The 20,226-nt window shown below is 59.9% G+C and overlaps 1 protein-coding gene and 1 long non-coding RNA gene across 3 annotated transcripts in view; both read left to right on the top strand.

Annotated features, from left to right (window-relative positions):
- The first annotated feature begins 9,709 nt into the window (after positions 1 to 9,709).
- The window catches only part of GAS6 (growth arrest specific 6), a 28,419-nt gene continuing 17,902 nt past the window's right edge, over positions 9,710 to 20,226 (top strand). For both annotated transcript variants that reach the window (XM_027558066.1, XM_027558065.1), the window contains exons 1-3: positions 9,710 to 9,984; positions 10,173 to 10,339; positions 19,774 to 19,798. In XM_027558066.1, the coding sequence (XP_027413867.1) occupies positions 9,912 to 9,984; positions 10,173 to 10,339; positions 19,774 to 19,798 (265 nt within the window). In that variant the 5' untranslated portion in view covers positions 9,710 to 9,911. The remainder of the gene's footprint in view (positions 9,985 to 10,172; positions 10,340 to 19,773; positions 19,799 to 20,226) is intronic.
- LOC113902597 lies at positions 10,736 to 17,841 on the top strand. The gene is made up of 2 exons (XR_003513872.1): positions 10,736 to 15,619; positions 17,431 to 17,841. It is a non-coding gene; the product is annotated as an uncharacterized LOC113902597 (long non-coding RNA).

Here is a 20,226-nt window from a genome sequence, read left to right as displayed (position 1 = left end):
ACCTGTCAAGAACAGGACACCCTCCCCAGCAGAGACACGGCGCTTTCTCCTAACGTGAAAGATGACAGCAGCTCACCCTCACCCTCCCCCACGGACCTGGAGTCACTGCAAGACCGGAAAGACGCTGAACTGGATCCAACTCAGCGTGGCCACTTCTGCCTCTGACACCAGGCAAGATGCCCACCCTCTCTGAGCCTCACACCCCCTGTCTGCAAAACGGGAATGAAAGCAATAGTGTGATGGAAGTGCTCAGAATGCAACAGACTCTCAAGAGGAGGCTGGGTCCCCCACCTCCCAGGGGGCACCGCGGTCCTCAGACACCACGGACCTGGGATTTCCAGCACCGACATGATGCTAAGTGATTCTCAAGTCCTCTCCAGTTTACAAAGATGCACTCGATTCGCACACAGGGTCCTGGGCTGTTCACCCGTGAAGTCCCTCTGCAATGCCGTGGTCCCTGACCAGCAGGCGGCAGCTGGGGGTGCCAGCCTCCCGTGGGGAGCCTGCTGGGTGGAGGGAGGGCAGCAGCCTGGAGAAGGGGGCAGCAGCTCAGGCCCGCGTCTGCCTCTGCATCCCCCCACATTGCGGCAGTGCCAGGCCACCCGCCTCACACTTGGAAACCACACGCGCATCAAGCCAAGGGCAGCAAGTCATCTGTTCTGTTCAATCCCTGGACGGCATGAGCTCATTCTCAGCACCAGAACACCGGCTTCCACGCCTCGGGGGCCGAGGGATGGAGGGTGTCCAGGCCCTGCTCAGCTCCATCCTCGATGATCACAGAGCGTCTGGCAGTGAGAGCAACCGTAACTAATTGGTTGTTTCCCTTGCCTCTTTCGATAAAAAGCAGGAGAAGGAGATGTGATTTCACGTGGAACATGAATCACACACATCCCAGAGCTCAACACCCTGGCCGGGAGGAAGGCCTTGCTCTGTATTCTGGAGTGAGTGCTGCCCCCACCGAGCACAGAGCCTTGGTTCTCACTCACCCGGGACAGTTACCTGGAAGCCGGCCGTTTGGAGACCAGTTACACCACCCTGCTCAGCTCCTGGGAAATGTCCTCATCAAGCAAACAGGCTGCTTGCAAACTTGGGCTTCACGAGTTGCAGGGGAAGCGGTGGAGGAGTGGTGAGTAAATACCAGGGTGTCACCCAGGACACGTGCCCTGGACAGAGGACAGACAGGCCTCCCCAGGGGACACAGCGCTGCCTGTGAAGATGGGGGTGGCTGGCCTGTACCATGGAGTCACCTCCACGTCCAAGCCCCAAGACCCTCGTGACTTTCAGGGAGGGGAGCAGACACCAAGGCTCCCCTCCTGCTCGAAGACGGCCAGGACAGGTTGGGGGAGCGTGCGCAGCCTCACGTCCCCGGCCAGCACCCACCTGCCCTGATCGGGCGGGCCCGCCTCCAGGCCTGAGGTTCCCTGAGCACCAAACACCAGCAAATCCCACAGCACACCGCCAGGGATGGAGCGGCCAAGGTGGGCGCCACGAACTGTGGAGTCTAACGGGACCAGATTCGCCACCTGGAATTCGTTTTACAGATGCAACAGCCTACAGATCTATTCTTGGCTTCCAAACAGAAGTTCCAACAAGAATGTTCTTGCTCTCCGCTAAGCATCAAATAAGGAACTGTTCAGGAAGCAGGCCCACTCTGAGGATGAGTGGTCCTCAGGGAGGCACCTGCAGGCCCACTCCGCAGGTGTTTTGGGTGGGCACTGACCCCCGGGGCTTCGTGAATGGGGGACCTCACTGTGAGGGGGTCAGGCCTGTGAACCAGCTTTCCTGTTACCTGGAGTCATGGTTCCAGTCACCAGCCAGAGTGGGCTAAACGCTACCTGAGGACACACCACGTTGTCTGATAGTACGGCGGCCTCTTCTCAGAGAGGATAGCACCGTCTGTGTTGAGAAAAATACCCCAGACTTGGAGATCTGGCCAGAGAGCGTGAGGTGAGACACCACGGTCAGCCTGTCCCTTTGCCCAGCCCCCGGCCTTCGCCTGGGCCCAGCGCCCTGTGGGTCACAGGGTCGGGCTGCAGAGTCACTGTGGGCTCAGAGCTTTACTGGCAAAGGGGCAAATAACTTCCTCCCACGAGACACTGAGGGGCACACGCCAGCTTGTACCCGGCCCTGCACACACACCCCTCAGCGGCTGTGGACACCCAGGTGCTCAAAAAGCTCTTGGAGCAGCTTACCTCTCTGATTCCCTCGTTAGTGAGAGAATAAATATTTGACACTTGTTCATTCTGCATCTGCGTGAGAGTCAGGTTTTGAAATTTTTAAAACTACAGCGTGTCACGCCCACAGAGAGACAAACCGCACCAGAGGCAGCCTGGGGTCAGGAGCCTGCAGAGATGGGCCTTCCGGCTCTGCCGACCTCAGGAAATGAACCCAAGTTTACGCACTGGTGTCTTGGCTGCATGGGGACGGCCTCACAGGTCACCACTCGCCTGGCCTGTCCTTGAAGGTGATACCAACTCCACAAGTGTTAAAGCAGCTGGTCCACCCCAGGGGCTCCCGTGGCTACTGGAAACGTTTTTGATCCTCCTCAGAGGAAGATTTCTAGGTGTCCTCAAGCTCTCACTGAACCAGGTTTTTTTTCACTAATAAAGCAAAGTTCATCGGTTTGTTTAAAGGTCGAGGCTCAGACCAGCTCATCCAGGAAACAGGCCTTTGTCTGCACCTCACCTGTGTTCATAATCCCAGATTCAGTTTCTGTCCGCAGGTGGTGGGCTCAGAACTGAGGCTGCACACGACTCCGGGGTCCTCAGGCGGCCTCTCCCATGATGCTGTTCGACGAGCCTTGGAAGGCAGATCAGCCCGAGACACCCAAGCGTCACCCTCCCTGCTTCCTATAGCTGCACAAGTTCTGGCCATGAAGGAGCGACCCGAGTCCCCACAAGGGGAGCCGCTGGCATGAGTCGGGAGGAGGCTCGGGCCGCAGCTCATCAGACGGTCAGCAGGGAGGAGCCACCTGGGGCTCCACCTGGCCCACCCGCCTGGGCACTGAGGGTCCTGTCACCAAAGAGGGGGACGAGCTCGGGGGTGCCACTGCTGTCTCGTCATGAGCCCTCCTTTCTGTCAGCTGAACGATCAGTGACACGGCAGGCCTGGCACCTGGCCAGGCGCCCACCCCTGGCCTCAGCAGAGACCGAGTCATTCGACTTTTCAAAGAGCCTGATGCTGTTACAGACAGAGCCACCCAGTAACTCGGCCCAACAGACAGGCAGCCCTGAGCACCTCTGAGGCTGGGCGCGACTGGCCAGAGACACTGGCTCAGGCAGCACCACACGCTCAGCCTCCTCAACATCAGGGAGGCTCCTCCTCCAAGCACGAAGCCTGGGAGGGTCTCACAGCCTGGCCTCCGCATCTGCAGAGGCCCGTCTCTCTGCACCCGGCCCTCCCCAGCGGCAGGGGCTCCAACATTCGATACTCACGGGCTTGTTATAGCAGTAACTCGTGCTTGCGGCGAAGACAGAACAGGCGCAGAGATGCAAGAACACGGTAAAAACAGGCCATCCCCTGCACCCTGCACGGGCAGCCGCGGTCAGCCACATGTCCCAGGCACGTGGCAGCCCACGGGCACAGGCAGCCGCGGTCAGCCACACATCCCAGGCACGTGGCAGCCCACGGGCACAGGCAGCCGCGGTCAGCCACACGTCCCAGGCATGTGGCAGCCCATGGGCACAGGCAGCCGCGGTCAGCCACACATCCCAGGCACGTGGCAGCCCACGGGCACAGGCAGCTGCGGTCAGCCACACGTCCCAGGCACGTGGCAGCTGTCAGCCACACGTCCCAGGCACGTGGCAGCCCACGGGCACAGGCAGCTGCGGTCAGCCACACGTCCCAGGCACGTGGCAGCTGTCAGCCACACGTCCCAGGCACGTGGCAGCCCACAGGCACAGTGAGCTGCTGTCAGCCACACGTCCCAGGCATGTGGCAGCCCACAGGCCCAAGGAGCCACATCCCCTCACCAACGGGCTCCGTGCCGCTGCAGCTGTGCGTGCGCATCCAGTGACCTGGGCAGCAAGCAGAGGTCAGGCCACATGTGTCACTACACTCCAGGGAGGTGCCAGCTCCAAGCCCTGCTGCCCAGCACGCTGAAAGCCGTGGGAACCTTGATGTTTCAGCAAACGGCAACTGATGGTCAGTCTTACATGGAGACTTGGGGAGTCACAGAAGCAGAAGGTGGGAGGCTAACAGGGAGGGTCCCGGGCCCCGCAGAGCCCGCAACTCAGGCCAGATGGAGGGGGCTCTGTGTCCCCAGCTCAGCCCCGATGGAGGGGGCCCTGTGTCTACAGTTCACCACCGATGGAGAGGGCTCTGTGTCCGCAGCCGACTCTCGGCGCCTCACGCCCGCACCCACCTCCCTTGCCCCTTCCTGCCCTGTCCAGGCCCTTCCTGCTGGCTGCTTCCCGCCAAAAGAAGCCACCACTGACCCTCCCAGGAACAGTCTTCTCACGGTTGCTCTGCCTCAACTTAAAATCAGCTTGCAGTGTTTTCAGACCTACTTGGTTAAGAAAATCTGCTTGGGAGATGAGTAGATATGAAAAGGAGACTTCCGATCAGGCTTTACAAAATCCGAGTCTTTGTCCCAATGACAGGGTTATACAAGTCCTCCTGGAGCTCTACAGGGGAATGAGTAGGGGCTCTGCCCTGAGCCCTGAGCCCCACGGCCCTGCCAGTGCCAGTGCCTGAGAAGGAAGCCCCATGAACTGTGACTGCACGAGGAGGTCGCTGCAGCAAACGGAGACCTTTGCGTCTGGGATTCAGATCTTTAGAATACAGTCTAAGCCAGCTTATGTAGTTTTCTAACAAATACCTTATCAGCCAGAAAGGAAAAACAATGTTCTGAACAGAAGCTAGTGATCCGCAAATTCTAAAAAAGTAAACTTTCCTGTTGTGGTGTGTTTATCTCCACCTCCGGTACAACGGCCCTTCTGTTAACGGACACAAGGGGCATCTGTGGCATTCCATCTGCCCGGCAACCTTGCCCTTTCAGGGAGGTCTGCGTGCCTGCGGGGCAGCTGAGCACATGGTGCCAGGGCCACTCAGGCCAAGCGGACGCAACCCCGGAGCCGCGCGGCTTTTCGGGTTTCAGGACAGCACCGTCTCGCTGCTCCCAGAGGACACGTCACCGGCTGGCACAAGGGGTCCGGCACCGCCAGAGCACAAGGTCAGCACCGGCCGGGACTTCTCAGGCACCCAACCAATGGGCTCCACACACAGCCACACTGGCCCTGGTGGGCATGCCTCTGAATCCGGGAGTCCCGGCAGCTGGCCCAGGGGGCCGCCCTGGGCCCACGCTGCATCCCAAACAGGTGCAGGGCATGTGCTCCAGCCCACGAGGCCTGCGGGTCGGGGAGCTGCCTCCCTCCTGAGCGCAGCGTGGTTGCCGTCCAAGAGCCACGGCCTCCGCGTACTCAGCCCCATGAGGTGCCTCTGGTGAGCGAAGCCCCGAGCGGCTCCTGTGCTAGAGCTGAGTGCACAGACGCCCCAGGCTGAACCAGCGTCTGCTGAGCAGCAGCAACCCCTGCAGCCAGACACACCAACAAGGAGACCGCAGCCCCTTCTCTCCCACGACCCTTATCTGTGCTGCGTCCCAGATAAGGAAACCGGGTAGAGAAAGGTGACCGCCAAAGGCTCCCTGGGAGTGTGAACTGCATCTGGGCCCAGAGCCCCCCATCCCCGTCTGCCCTCAGCAGGCCCAGCCTCAGGCCGAGGCGCTAGTTTCAGAGAAGCAGGGTTGACCAGGCTACTTCAGCAGCCTCACCTGGGGATGGCTGTTGTTTCCAGCAAGATCCTACAGCATTCCACAAAACCACACAGAGTTTGGCACAAAACCACTTGTAAGTCACAGGCTGCCAGGGAACCCCCAATGGGGCAGAGTAGGGGGAGCGACCACCCTGGTCTGCCTGGGCTGAGGGGGTCCTGGGACCCAGGGCTGAGCCGGGAGCAGCCCAGGAAACCCTGAAGGACTGTCCACAGCAGCCCTTTCACCTCAATGGGGCCGGGCCACGTTGACTCCCGATGGTAAGCAGCATCTTTCAAACTTTTGGAGCATAACCCACAGCAATAAATACATTTTACATCAGGATCCAACACGTACTCTGAGAAATACAGTGGAAATAAAAACTCACATCTGATAAAACTCTGCTACCCTCTACCCTCAGTTCAGTTCAATTCAGTCACTCAGTCGTGTCTGACTCTTTGCAACCCCATGAATTGCAGCACGCCAGGCCTCCCTGTCCATCACCAACTCCCGGAGTTCAGCCAAACTCACGTGCATCGAGTCAGTGATGACATCTAACCATCTCATCCTCTGTCGTCCCCTTCTCCTCCTGCCCCCAATCCCTCCCAGCATCAGGATCTTTTCCAATGAGTCAACTCTTCGCATGAGGTGGCCAAAGTATTGGAGTTTCAGCTTCAGCATCAGTCCTTCCAATGAACACTCAGGACTGATCTCCTTTAGGATGGACTGGTTGGATCTCCTTGCAGTTCAAGGGACTCTCAAGAGTCTTCTCCAACACCACAGTTCAAAAGCATCAATTCTTCGGCACTCAGCTTTCTTCACAGTCCAACTCTCACATCCATACATGACTCCTAGAAAAACCATAGCCTTGACTAGATGGACCTTTGTTGGCAAAGTAATGTCTCTGCTTTTTAATATGCTATCTAGGTTGGTCATAACTTTCCTTCCAAGGAGTAAACGTCTTTTAATTTCATGGCTGCAATCACCATCTGCAGTGATTTTGAACTGAAGTGAAATGAAGTGAAGTCGCTCAGTCGTGTCTGACTCTTCGTGACCCCATGGACTGTAGCCTACCAGGCTCCTCCGTCCATGGGATTCTCCAGGCAAGAGTACTGGATGGGTTGCCATTTCCTTCTCCAGGGGATCTTCCTGACCCAGGGATTGAACCCGGGTCTCCCACATTCCAAAAAAATAATTGGAGCCCCAAAAATAAAGTCTGACACCGCTTCTGCTATTTCCCCATCTATTTCCCATGAAGTGATGGGACCAGATGCCATGATCCTCGTTTTCTGAATGTTGAGCTTTAAGCCAACTTTTTCACTCTCCTCTTTCACTTTCATCAAGAGGCTTTTTAGTTCCTCTTCACTTTCTGCCATAAGGGTGGTGTCATCTGCATATCTGAGGTTATTGATATTTCTCCCAGCAATCTTGATTCTAGCTTGTGCTTCTTCCAGCCCAGCATTTCTCATGATGTACTCTGCATAGAAGTTAAATAAGCAGGGTGACAATATACAGCCTTGACGTCCTCCTTTTCCTATTTCTACCCTACATCATTAAAAACCGCAGGTTACCAAAACACTGAAACTAGGGCCTGAACGCAGGTCTCCTGCATCCAGGCAGATTCTCTACCATCTGAGCCACCCGGGAAGCCCCAAGTACCTACCAGTGGGTGCGAAACATGGTTTGGGGGGAAAAAATCCTTCATTAAACTATGTCTGGAGGGTTCTGTTCTGGACAAGACAGTGTTATGTGGACCAGACTCAACTTCCTGTCTGATTTACCAGGCAGAGTCTGAAACAACTGCAGAACCAGACAAATCTAGGAAATGATGGCATTCCAGACAATGCCATCAGGCAACGAGAGTGACCCTGCAAGACGGAACACAGGTGAGGTGGGCCCAGACCTCTCCTGCTGTATGGAGGGGACCCCAGCCACTCCCTCCCTCCCGGGAGACCGCTGCCCAGAGACAGAGCTTCTGAGACCTCTTTGGCTGAATTGCTACAACCTCGGGAAGACTCCCAAGACTGGGAAAGAACAACCTGAAATGATCAGAGGCGCCAACCCCGAGGTTCTCACAGGGCCTGGAGAGTTCCAATCCCTTCTGCTCACAGGCTTTGGAGAGTCCCTGGTTCGGGGGCCCACCGCGGGTCTGCAGCAGGAGGGCATCTAGCTCTGCTCCTGTCTCAGGCGAAGCTCCAGAGACAGAAACAAACGTCGGAGATGAAGCAGACCCTGCACTGATGGATGGATATGATGCTGCAAAAGAAGAGACGGGGGGACTTGAAGGCCCAACAACAGAAAATATCAAAATCATACAGAGAGAAAAAATGAAAAAAAGCGCATTTAGTAAGTTCTGGGAAAACTTAAGTAGCCATATGTATGTGCCACTGGAGTTCCCAGAAGAGAGGAGAGGTTTGAGGGACATGAAACAGCATCTGAAAAATAATGGCCAACTTTTTTTCCAAATTCGATGAAAACTGTAAGCTCACAGATCCAAGAAGCTCTGGGACCTCCAATAACAGAAGTGCCACCAGTTAATTAAAGATCTGGTGTAAATCACGACTAAAGGATTTTCTGCCTCACCCAGATTTTTGACAGCAGTGCTTCTCAGGACAAGCAGGAAGATTAACGTGGTCAATATTCTGTGTAAGCGCCTGCCATTCCAAGCCAGCTTTGAGTCACTGCTCTTGGAGTCCGGCTGAGGTGGGCAGCTGAGAACAGAGCGCAGACACAGGGGCAGACGTGCGGGCTATTGAATTGTTAATTCTGTCTGTAGAGGTTTCGGGGGAACATCCCTTTCACTGAAATTAACATATTCACGTTCACTGCTGCTGCTAAGTGGCTTACTGCTGCTGCTAAGTCGCTTAAGACTGACTCTGTGCGACCCCATAGACGGCAGCCCACCAGGCTCCCCCGTCCCTGGGATTCTCCAGGCAAGAACACTGGAGTGGGTTGCCATTTCCTTCTCCAATGCATGAAAGTTAAAAGTGAAAGTGAAGTCACTCGGTTGAGTCCGACCCTCAGCGACCTGCAGCCCACGAGGCTCCTCTGTCCATGGGATTTTCCAGGCGAGAGTACTGGAGTGGGCTGCCATTGCCTTCTATCCCCCCTTCAAACCTTTGACCTCAAGAAATCTGCCATCAGCGGCGCTCACTGTCCCGCCAGAGAAGGTGGGGTGGGCGCAGGTGCGGACTGGAGGTCGGGGTGGGGGTGCCTCGCCGCCCCTTCACTGCCCCGCGTGGGCGCGTGCTCCGGTCAGGACCCCCGAGGCGGCGCCGGCCGGCTACCTGCCCCGGTCCCCCGAGGGGGCTGCCCTGCTTTGGTTTTGCTTGTTTGTGTGTGTGTGTGTTTATCGTGACTTTGCGAAATACTCCAGGACGAGAGACAGAAAGTCTTGGTCTCCCAGAAGGAGAGAACGCAGCTTTTGGTTTAAACGGCTACTGGGAGCCCTTGAGGTTTTCCAACGTCATCACCGTAAAAACAGAAACTAGAGAAGGACATCATCTAATCTCGCTCCCTGGACCCCAGTGGGGCTCGCTTTGCCTTCAGTTTGTCTCTCCTTTGGTGGGTACATAGTCTTGAGAATACGTGCCCCGGAATGAAGTCTTCAGAAAGGACGCGGAGATCTGGGGCGCGGTCGGGGAAAGGGGTGGAAAGAGGTTGGAGGCTGGTAAATGTCCGTCTGTACCTGACAGGCTGGACTCGCGTGACCTCCTCTCCGCGTTCGCACCGCCCGGTTACATAAACTTAACCCGCGACTGGGGAGAAGCTCCCGGGCGCGGGGGCGGGGGGAGGGGGGACTCCCCGCCTCCGTCCCGAAGACCCGCTGCCCCTCTGGGCTTTGATCTTCCTGAGAAAACCGGCTCGGCCCGGCGGCGGAGAGGCAGGCGCGCCCCGCCCGCCCCGCGCGGCCCCGAGGCCGGTCCTGCCGCGCGCCCCGCCCCCGCCGCCGCCCCCGCCCAGCCCCGCGCGAGCGCCGCGGTGCCGCCGCCGGGATGTGACCTTCAGAGCCGCCCGCACAGGATGACCAGAGCCACTGCCCCTCGGCGCCCGCGCCTCGCCACGGCCCCCCGGGCGCTCTGACCGCGCGCGCCCGGCCCCCGGCCCCGGTTTCAGTGCTGGCCCTCGGCCCCGGCCCCGACCCGCCCCGCCCCGCCCCGCCATGCCGCCCGGACCCGCCGCCGCCCTGGGCACCGCGCTGCTGCTGCTCCTGCTGGCCTCCGAGTCGGCGCACAGTGAGTACCGCGCGGGGCCGCGGGGCGCGCCGGGCCGGGAGCCCCCCAGCACCCCGCCCCCCGGAGGGCGAGGGGCGCCTCGGCGCCGCAGCCCGCGCGCCCCGCGGCCCCGCACGCCCGGGCCCCGGCGCCGCCGCGCTGACGGCGCCTCTCCGCTCTCTCCCCGCTCCTCCCGCCCGCCCGGGAAGCCGTGATGCTGCGGGCGCGCGAGGCGGCGCAGTTCCTGAGGCCCAGGCAGCGCCGCGCCTACCAGGTCTTCGAGGAGGCCAAGCAGGGCCACCTGGAGAGGGAGTGCGTGGAGGAGCTGTGCAGCCGGGAGGAGGCCCGCGAGGTGTTCGAGAACGACCCCGAGACGGTGAGCGCGGGGCCGCGCGGGGCGGCGAGGCGTGCGCCCGGAGCCTTGGGGAGGCGAGCGGAGCGTCGGGGCAGGCGGGTCCCCTCGACCCCCGCTCCCGCGCGCGGCACCACCCTTCAGGGGACCCGGGTCCGCGCGCGCACGGACGGGAGCCGGGGGTCTGCGGCAAACCTTTCTGCGGGCACACCGACCCTTATACAGGGAGGCGGGCAGCGGCGGCGGAAGGGCAGGGTGCTGTGTGCCGCCCCGGCCACCCTCAGGCCTCCTCCTTTCGAGCCCCTGTTCTCCCGGTGATGCCAGGTGCCCCTCAGAGGAGGAGCGGCGGCCGATGCCAGCGGGGGGTCCTGTGGACGCCCGCAGCCACTTCCCGCCGCAGGCCTCGGAAGGCAGCCGCCTTGAAGGAAACTGCAACTCTGACAGCTCAACCAGAAAGCAGTAGGGTCCGGCTTAAAACGTAAACGAAATAAATGGTTGGAGAGCCCGAACAGTTTCCTGCCTCCCTGCCCCCTTGGCCAGATTAGAGGTGGGGGTGGGGCTGTCCGCAGATCCCTGTCTAGAGGCGGGAGCCTTAGCTTCAAAGACGGAGGGCTGGACGAGCCGGAAGGCAGCAGGTCCCAGGCAGGGAGGACTGGGAGGACCGATCAGGGCTGGCACACGCGGGAGGGCGGGCCAGGCGGCCACAAGGTGCGCCCTGGGAACCGCGGAGACTGCAGGAGCCTAAGGTGCTGGCTCAGGACAAGTTTCTATTAATAACGTCGTGAAGAATGTGGGGCGACAGGCAGCCGGCCTCGGGGAGTGGCCCTGGGTGCACTGTGCCATCTTAGTTGGGGCAGAGGCTGGGGTATGTGCCCAGGAGCCCCCCGCGCGGAAGCAGGGCTGATAGAGGGGTGGGCTCACCCTGCCTTGCTCCACACCCTGAGGTCAGGATGATTTCACAGCTGGTTTTGGTTCTACTAGAATAGTTCTTTTAAAGAATTCTTCTGGGGTGGAATAAGCGTCTCGTGCAGTGAACAAATAAGTGTGAAGGATGCAGGCTTTTACGTGACTCGCGTTTCTGACTGGCTGGCTTGACCCACCCCGTGGTCCCCTATGTGAAACAAGCTTGATGGCGATGACCAAGCTGTGCCCTTCCTTGGCTTGGCACAGCCCACAGCTGCAGTGGCTGAGCTGTGACCGGTGACTCTTGGTGTCAGTAGCGGTGCGTGTTAACCGGTTTGTGAGCAGCAGTTCTGCCCCGCCCCATCTCTTCTGCCTGTCCTCCCGTCTCTTTGATGATGATGAGTCCTGCTGGCCCCGGGGAGCTTGCTCCGAGGAGCGTTTCTGAAGGTCCCACACAGGCTGTGTGCTGGCTGCCTGGGTTGCTGCCCGGCTGCGGGGTGTGTGATAAGTGTGTTCCTACCAGTCCCAGGCCCAGCCTGGAACACTGGCTGCCACAGAGCATGAGATGGGGCTTGCAGGTGACCAGGCTTGAGGGCAGTGAGGCCGCCGCCCGCACCAGCCCTGCCCCACCCAGGCCCTGCTCCTGCAGGACAGAGAGGCCTTGGGCTGGACACACCGCACACTGGTCACCGCGCACCCTTCCCAGAGCCTACCCCGCCCCACTGTAGCTGCTCTTAGGTTTGTAATAACCCTGTCTGTGCTTAGTCACTCAGTCTTGTCTGACTCTGTGTGATCCCGTGGACTGTAGCCCACCAGGCTCCTCTGTCCATGGGAGTCTCCAGGCAAGAACACTGGAGTGGGTGGCCATGCCCTCCTCCAGAACCTTGTCTGCAGTGGATGAAACGAGGGCAAGGACAGCAGTGCTCACAGCAGCGACTTTAACACGGGGCCTTGCACCCCCTGGTGCCATGCCCTCCCTTCCTGGGGGTTTGCCTCCCACACCCGCCCCATCCACCCCGTCACACAGGGCCTTGCACTTCCCCCAGCGTCCTGCCCTCCCTTCCAGGGGGAGTTGCCTCCCACACCCGCCCCATCCACCCCGTCAGGAACGTGTGGACTCCTTGCACATCAAAGCCGCGTGTGAGTTTTCAGAATGCTGTCCTGCTTCCTGTGTGGACTCCTTGCACATCAAAGCCGCGTGTGAGTTTTCAGAATGCTGTCCTGCTTCCTGACCCATCCTCGAATCACAGTCACACCTTTCCCTTTATTACCAGCTTCCCGGGTGGACCGGCTCCTTCTGCGTTCACCAAGGGGCAATGGCTTCTGGAGGAGCCAGTTCGGGTTGGGTCGGGGGTTGGGGCTGGTGCTTAGGGGACTTCCTCGTGTCCAGTTCTGCTCTGGTCGACCAGATGCTCCTCCAGGCGTCCACGCCATCTTTTCCCTCACTTTGAGGAGGTTCTGGATTCCAGGACTGGGGGAGACCCTGCAAACACAACTCACTCCTAATAAACCTTTGGAAAAGCAGCTAGTCAGGTGAGGCGGTCCTGTGACCTCCCGCATGGGCACCCGGCTCCTGAGAGTCTGGGCTCTCCTGAGAAGCATCACTTCCTTGCCCTCAGATTCCTGGCTCTTTGTGATCGTGTGTGGGTGTGACCCCAACGAGGCCCTGGCCTTAGTTCAGGAAGTCACAGGAGCCCCGTGCATCCCAATGTGTGACGGGGAGGCTGCGGCCTCTGGGCTGAGAGCGCTGCCAGATCAAGGGGCCGCTGCCAGGACAGCCTGTCCTCACCCGCCAGCCGCGGCAGGACTTCCTCCGTGCGGCTGCCCCATCACAGCCACACACGCCTGCGTGAGCGTTTCCCACGGGCCCTTTGCTTCTGGCAGAGGGGCAGCGTGTCCGGTGTCTCCAGGGCTGAGGGTGGGGCAGAAGGTGGGGGCGGCCGCCCTGTGCCCGGGCTGGGTGGGGGCTCCGGCACCTGGAGCCGGCTCTCTGGGCCACGTGCCTGCTCTGGAATCCCTGGAGGCGGTGCCCTCTGTGCTGGGTGTGTTCTGGGTGCTTCCTGCCCAGGCAGATTGTTCCACCCTGGGCCGCCTTCCTGTCTGTGGACGGGCCCCTCCTCTGAGCAGGTAGCTGTGGGCACCTTCCTGATTCCGGGGGCTGTGGAGCCTGGAGAGGAAGGCGCCTGGGGCCTTCCTGATGCGTCCAGTGCTTCCCAGGCTTCCCTCCAGGCACGAATAGTCTCCTCCACATTCTTCCAGCCTCAGGAGTGTTCCACCCTGCCCTCCCCTGGAGCCCTGTGATTAGACTTCCTTCTTATCTTGTTTTCCTCTCTTGTTACTCTGTCTTCCCAGCACTGTCCTCCTCCTGGGGTCTTGTTCAGAGGACTCTGGGTGCCGGGCGCCCTGCTGGCCTCCCCGAGTTCTCCCGAAAGTTCGCCAGCCCGGAACAGTCACCTTCCTACTTAGGTCCTTCAGTGCAAGCGGGCGCCAGAGCCCGCACCAGTGCCCCTGGCTTCAGGAAAGGATTCTGGATGAAAGACTCACCCAGCCTGACCCTCGGCCCAGGCCTGGTTCGCCACCTCCCAGCGCAGGGGCCACCTGAGGCCTGCAGGTCGGAGGGGGCTCCAGGTCTTGGTCCTCCAGCCCTCGTTTGTTTGAGATACAGACAGTGATGCTCACACGTCGCAGACTCGGTCCTCACAGGTCCGCAGACTCGGTGCTCACACGTCGCAGACTCGGTGCTCACAGGTCACAGACTCAGCACTCACACGTCCGCAGACAGTGCTGCTTGGGGCGGGGGACACCCCCAGGGAGGGGACAAGCCCTCCCTCAAGTCTCACCTTGTTGCAGTGGCCTGAGGGGTCTCAGGGGCACAGAAATGGGGTCCCAGCAGGAGGCGATGGGGACCTTGTCACCCCCAGTGACCTCCAGGATAGCCGAGGCCCACTGCCCCCCACGCGCCACCCCACCGTGACAGCAGCTCCCTAACATTCACTCACTCAGATGCTCAGGCACACTTCCCTCAGCCCCCTGAGGGTCCATCAAGGATGGGACCAGGCCCCACGGGTGCAGACTCAGCCCCAGCTCCTGTCTGTCCAGGAAGCCCCCTGCTCACTGCAGCCAGGCGTCCCCCAGGACCCAGTCCCTCCCAGGCTTCCTCCACTGGAAGCCAGCAGGGGCGGGTTCTCTGAGTTGTCTGGCCTGTTGAATTTTCTCCAGAGTTGACTCCGCACGACCCAGAGGCCTGCAGACTGCTGGTTAGACGGGTGGCACGCAGGGCCCCCACATGGGCCAGCCTCTCCCCCGATGGCCTTGGGGGAGGGACAGCTCTGTCTGGCCCCCGTTTGCTGCCCCTGAGCCCTCATACACGCTACTCCCGGGGGGTCAGCCCAGTGCGGAGCTGGGCCCTGCGGCCTAATGACAGGACAGGCCCCTAAATGATGCGTCGTCCGCGCCCACGGGCTCAGCATCTGTGGAAAAACGAAAGATGTTCTGAAGGACACTGCAGGTCTGCTTGTGGGACTTAGAGAGGAAATGCCCTTTAAGAAGCTGATGTTCACAGCCTGGTTTCTGAGATGCCGAGTGGCTGGGCTGGGACGCTGTAAACCCAGCGGGGCTGTTGCTTTACTCCAGCTCTGCCGGTACGTGTGGGATGTGCTGTGTCTGCTGGGCTCAGAGGTGGGAGCTGTTTCTGGGCTGCAGACTTTGGTGGGTTTGAGAGTTAGTATAGATATTGGGGTTCCTGGCCCTGTGATGGTGACTTCAGTCCAGTGATCTCACTGCAGTCACGTGTGTACGCCTGTAATTGTGACCCTGGGAGAGTGCAGGTCGTTACGTTTTAAAGTAATTTTTAAGGAGGAGTTGGGTGTGGGATGACCCCCAAGTCCTCATGCTCTGTGCCCTCACCCAGCTCCTGAGACCATGAGGCCTCATTCCTGCCAGGCCATCTCTGCTGGCTCCTGCCCTGCCCTTCTGCTCCGTGGGCTCCTGGTGGAGGCCCCCTGCTCACCAGGAGCTGCTGGGCATGTCCTTCTCCCTCCCCCGCTCCCATGCTGTCCAAGCCCCCAAGGCCCGCCACCATGTGTGGGCAGGGACAGGTCAGAGGGGGCAGGAGCGTCGCTCAGACTTGGAGGAAGATGCGTTGTTCTCTGTCACCCTGTAACGTGTCAACAGGAGCTACTCTTCTGGGGCCGCAGGAGGTTCCACGCCTGCTTTTTTTCAGCTCCTGCCAGCATATTCACAGCTGCCAGGAGGAGCACCTGGCCAACAGTGGGGTACTCCTGTGTCACCAGAGGGTATGGTGAGGCCCGGCCCCTGGGGAGGCTCAGGACCTGGAGAAGCTTAGGCCCCAGTGCAGCCCAGTGGCTTCCTGTCCTGCTGGTGGGCACCCTAGCCACTCAGGTGAGCATCATAGCTGCATTTGGCCTTGAGAACAAAAGCGTCTCCAAGCAAAGCTGTGAATGATCAGCCAGTGCTGTGAAGGGGAGTGCCCGCAGCCCTGAGAGGCCTCCGCCAGGAGAGCATAGGAGAAGGAAAGAAAGGCCTTCGTGTTGCCCATTTCCCAGAACATTCTCACCAACTCATGAAATCTTCACTTTGCAGGCCATGACACATCTATTTGCACTCATTTTTCAAATTCAGTTAGCCTGGTACTTTGGCCTCATTCAGTTCAGTTCAGTTCAGTCACTCAGTCGTGTCTGGCTCTTTGCAACCCCATGAATCGCAGCACTCCAGGCCTCCCTGTCCATCACCAACTCCTGGAGTTCACTCAAACTCATATCCATCAAGTCGGTGATGCCATCCAGCCATCTCATCCTCTGTCGTCCCCTTCTCCTCCTGCCCCCAATCCCTCCCAGCATCAGGGTCTTTTCCAATGAGTCAACTCTTCACATGAGGTGGCCAAAGTATTGGAGTTTCAGCTTCAGCATCAGTCCTTCCAATGAACACTCAGGACTGATCTCCTTTAGGATGGACTGGTTGGCCTCATTAGAGTGGTTTAAATAAGACAGTGTGTTTCTCTCTCATGTAAAAGGTAGAAGGCAGGCTGCCCAGGGCTGCTCAACGGTGGGGGCCCAGGGACTTACGTGATTTATTTGTGCTCCACTGCACGAGTGCATGGCCTTTGTCTCCCAGGCCTCCTCACACAGTGGGCAAGATGCTGGAGAACCAGCCATCACATCTGCATTCCAGCAAGGAGGCCAGAGAACCAAAGTACCCCACTCTCTCTTTACTGTTTTGCTCCCTGTGTGTATCCCATTGGCTAGGACTTAGTCACACGGCCACGCCTAGTTGCAAGGGCGTCTGGGAAGTGTAGTCCTGCAGCTGGCTGCACTGTTGCTTAACTGAATCCAGAGTTCTATTACTGGGGATGAAGGGAGAATTGGATGCTGGACAGCAGCTACAAATCTCTGCTGTGGGGAAGCAGTATTTGGAAACAAACCTGTTTTATGAGGTCCATTTCCAAGAGTATTTTCGTGCCTGGCAGGAGACACTGTACTGAGCCACGCCAGGAGGTTTTGCACAACACGCTTCGCACGCAGGTCTTTCAGCTGCACTTTCACAACCTGTGCTGGGAGGGACCAGCCCCCTCCAGTCCCTGGCTCAGGCCCCACCCTGGGCCTCGGGTCTCCCATCCGCCGGAGCCTGCAGATGCCCCGGCCTGCCAGCAGCTGAGCCGCTGCGGGTCACCGGAGCAGTGGGGACTCATAAGGGGCGGTGCGAAGGGATGTGCCGGGGGCAGGGGCAGACTGCTGGGAAGCTCTCAGTAGCGAGGGGCGCTGGGATCTCCACGCCCCAAGGGTCACTGCCACCTGCCCCAGGCCCTGAGCATAGCATCCAGGGCAGCTCGTCCTGACACTGATGTGACCGGGACCTGGAGAACCCTGCCCGGCCCCTGTCATGTGGGGCCAGGCTGGGTGGGAGGGGATGGCTGTGGGGATGGAGGGGTGTTGCGGCCCTGGGAGTCACACGCACGCACACACATGCCGAGCTGCTGCAGGCCCCAGGTCACCCGTGCCTCTGGCTGGTGACATCAGGGCTTTGTTCCAGGGCCTCCCTGCAGCCTGTGCGTCAGTGTCTGAGGACGGAGGGGACGCAGTGCCCTCACAGGGTGCCTGGGGGCCCACCTGGGGTCCTCCAGGAGAGCAGGGCCTAGGGCGTCTGGGAGGCCCGTGGCCTGAGAAGTAGCGTCCGCGTTTCCTTTGGTCTCACAGAGTCCTCCGTGCCTAGTTGGGAGAATCTCAGGAGAGGAATTGGGGGAAGGAAGGGAAGAAGGCATTTGTCTGAACTCTGCCAGGAAGATGTGTGGAGCCCTGCGGGGTCAGCGGGCACCGAGGGAGTCTGGGCGCCTGCCTGCAGGAGGGGTTGTGCTGAGCCTCACGCTCTCGGGGCCCAGCGCCTGGGCAGCAGCAGCCTCTGGACGAGACCGGGGTGCTGGCCAGGCTGGGCCTTGGCGGGCCCTCCCCTCTGGCTCCCGGGGAGAACACCTGTGTCCGCCCTGTCAATAAGCGAACTGCTGTGACACCCAGCCTGCTTTCAAAGAGTAGAGATCTTTGGAACTAAAATTGTGGACAGCTACAGGTTAAAGAAAGCAATAAATTCTCAGTTCACTGTTTGAGAAACAACTGGATTTGTTGCAGTGTGATGTGAGAGTCCTGTCATGTTGGGTAACCCAGGTAAAGGTCCCGGACACTCCAGACAAAAGCATTCAGGCACCACCGACACGGTGTGTCTGGAGGGCAGCATCCGCAGAGGTCAACGGAGCTGGGGGTGGGTGTCCCCGGCTCATCTGCGCTCAGGGCGGGGAGCATGCGTGGCTGGTGGAAGGGAGGGCTGCATGGGGGCGGGAGTCCCAGCCTCACCTGGGCCCCGCGGGGATGTGAACGGCTCTCCTTTCCCCTTCGGGGGATGGCTCGTGAGAAGCAGAGGGAGAGGAGGCTCGGATGTGCTGTGCCGTGGCACTCGACATGGCCAAAGCCCACAGCAGCCTCACTGCAGACCTCTGCTCTCCTGCTAACCCCAGACAGATGCCACGACCCACAGATCCCGGGAGACCCCGAGAGTGCTCATCACAGGGGCCCAAACCCACCTGTCTGTCTATTCCCAGAGCCAACTGGTGCAGGACTGAAACTGGGAGGAGAAAACGCAGCCCGGTTTGTAGGGAGCAGGCCTGGGAGCCAAAGGGGGCAGGCCCCTCCCCCCAACCCCGCCTGCCTCTTTATCACGTTTGCATGGATGTCACCTTCGCCGGTGCTTCAGAAGCCCTGGACTTGGTCCCATCTTTGCTTTTAAAATATCGTTTTATAAGAAGCACCCCTACCAGAACGTTATTTCTAAAAGCATGAACTGACTGCATCTGCCCAAGGCGCCCCCACCCAGCCCCCAGGCCCGGGGGCCCAGCCGGGTGATGGAGGTGACACGCAGGGTCATGGGGAAGCAGGGCTGCGGCTGACCTGAAGTCTCAGCTTCCTCATCTGTGATAATGGGCTGAGAGCGACCTTCCTGGGAGGGTGGTCGGGAGGATTAGACACCAGCAAGCTGGCAACATCAGGTCACTTGGTTTCCTCGGGGAGGGGATTTAGGACCAAACGGCTCCGCCGTCAGCCCTGAGGGACGGCAGAGGCAGGGGCGGGCTGCTGTGACCCCGCCCCATGGCAGCTGGAGACCAGAGTTGCTGCCCAGCTCCAACCTTGTAATTCGCAGTCATGGCTGAAAGGACCTGCCCTTCACACCCTCTGTCCTCTTCTGGCGTGGTTTACAGACACAGGAACTACTGGGAGTCCTCCCACCAGAGTCTGAGGCTGGGTTCTTTCCAACATGTTTCTTATCCTCCTGAAAGACACTTCACCCACGTGGTATAGCTGCTGTTGGTGGCACTGGGCTGCTGGTTACAGCCAGCTGGTCTCAGCATGCAAGCACCCTGCAGAAGCCCTGGGCTGCTTGGGCCTCCCCTCCCCTTCCCTGCCCTCCCTCCCCTGTCCTGCCCTGCCCTCACCAGCCCTCCCCTCCCCTGCCCTGCCCTGCCCTCCCCTGCCGTCCCCTCCCCTCCCCTCCCCTGCCCTGCCCTCCTTTGCCCTCCCCTGCCCTCCCCTCCTCTCTTCCCTGCCCTGCCCTGCCCTCACCAGACCTCCCCTCCCCTGCCCTCCCCTCCTCTGCCCTCCCCTGCCCTCCCCTCCTCTCCCCTGCCCTGCCCTCCCCTCCCCTCCCCTGCCCTGCCCTCCCCCCCTCCCCTCCCCCTGCCCTGCCCTCCCCTGCCCTCCCCCCCCGCCCTCCCCTCCTCTCTTCCCTGCCCTGCCCTCCCCTCTCCTCTCCCCTCCCCTGCCCTCCCCTCCCCCTCCTTGCCCCTCCCCTCTCCCCTCCCCCCTCCCCTCCCCTCTCCTCCCCTCCCCCTCCCTGCCATCTTAGAGGCAGAAAGCAGCTTTCTCCCCCGCCCTCGCCCTCTGCAAGCACCTACCTCCTGGGGGGAGGGGGAGGTTCCTAGCCCAGCGGCCATGGGGGTGCTCAGACGCCAGACACTCTGACAGTTAACCGCTGCCTTTCTTTTTCTCTTTCCACAGGAGTACTTTTATCCAAGGTACTTGGGTAAGTTGAAATCATGGCCTCCTTTAGTCGGGGAGACGTTATGTGTTGGAGGAGAGGTTGCTAAGACCTTGTCACCAAGTTGTTCCTGGAGGGACAGAGCTCCGTGACAGAGATGGGACCTCCGGGCTCACGGAGCAAAGCCTGGCCTGTGTCCCTAACCCTAACCCTAACCCTGCAGCCAGTGTCGCTGTTGGCAAACCTCCGCTCCACTCTGACCCCCAGCTCAGCTGGTTAACGGGGGAATATGGTTGATTTAGTCTCAGGACTCCCCGCTGTGATGTTACTAAAGACCCCGGGGAGCTCTTGTCTGTGTGGGGTGTAGCTATTGACACCATAAGACTAACTAAAGCTGGGAACATTAGAGATGATTTTGCTTAACTCGAACAACAAGATTGTGCAAGCAAGCCGCCTTGGCTGTCAAGCAGCGA

The sequence above is a fragment of the Bos indicus x Bos taurus genome, chromosome 12 (assembly GCF_003369695.1).
Source record: "Bos indicus x Bos taurus breed Angus x Brahman F1 hybrid chromosome 12, Bos_hybrid_MaternalHap_v2.0, whole genome shotgun sequence".
In the NCBI taxonomy this organism is placed as follows: domain Eukaryota; kingdom Metazoa; phylum Chordata; class Mammalia; order Artiodactyla; family Bovidae; genus Bos; species Bos indicus x Bos taurus.
This window is presented reverse-complemented; position numbering and strand designations above follow the sequence as displayed.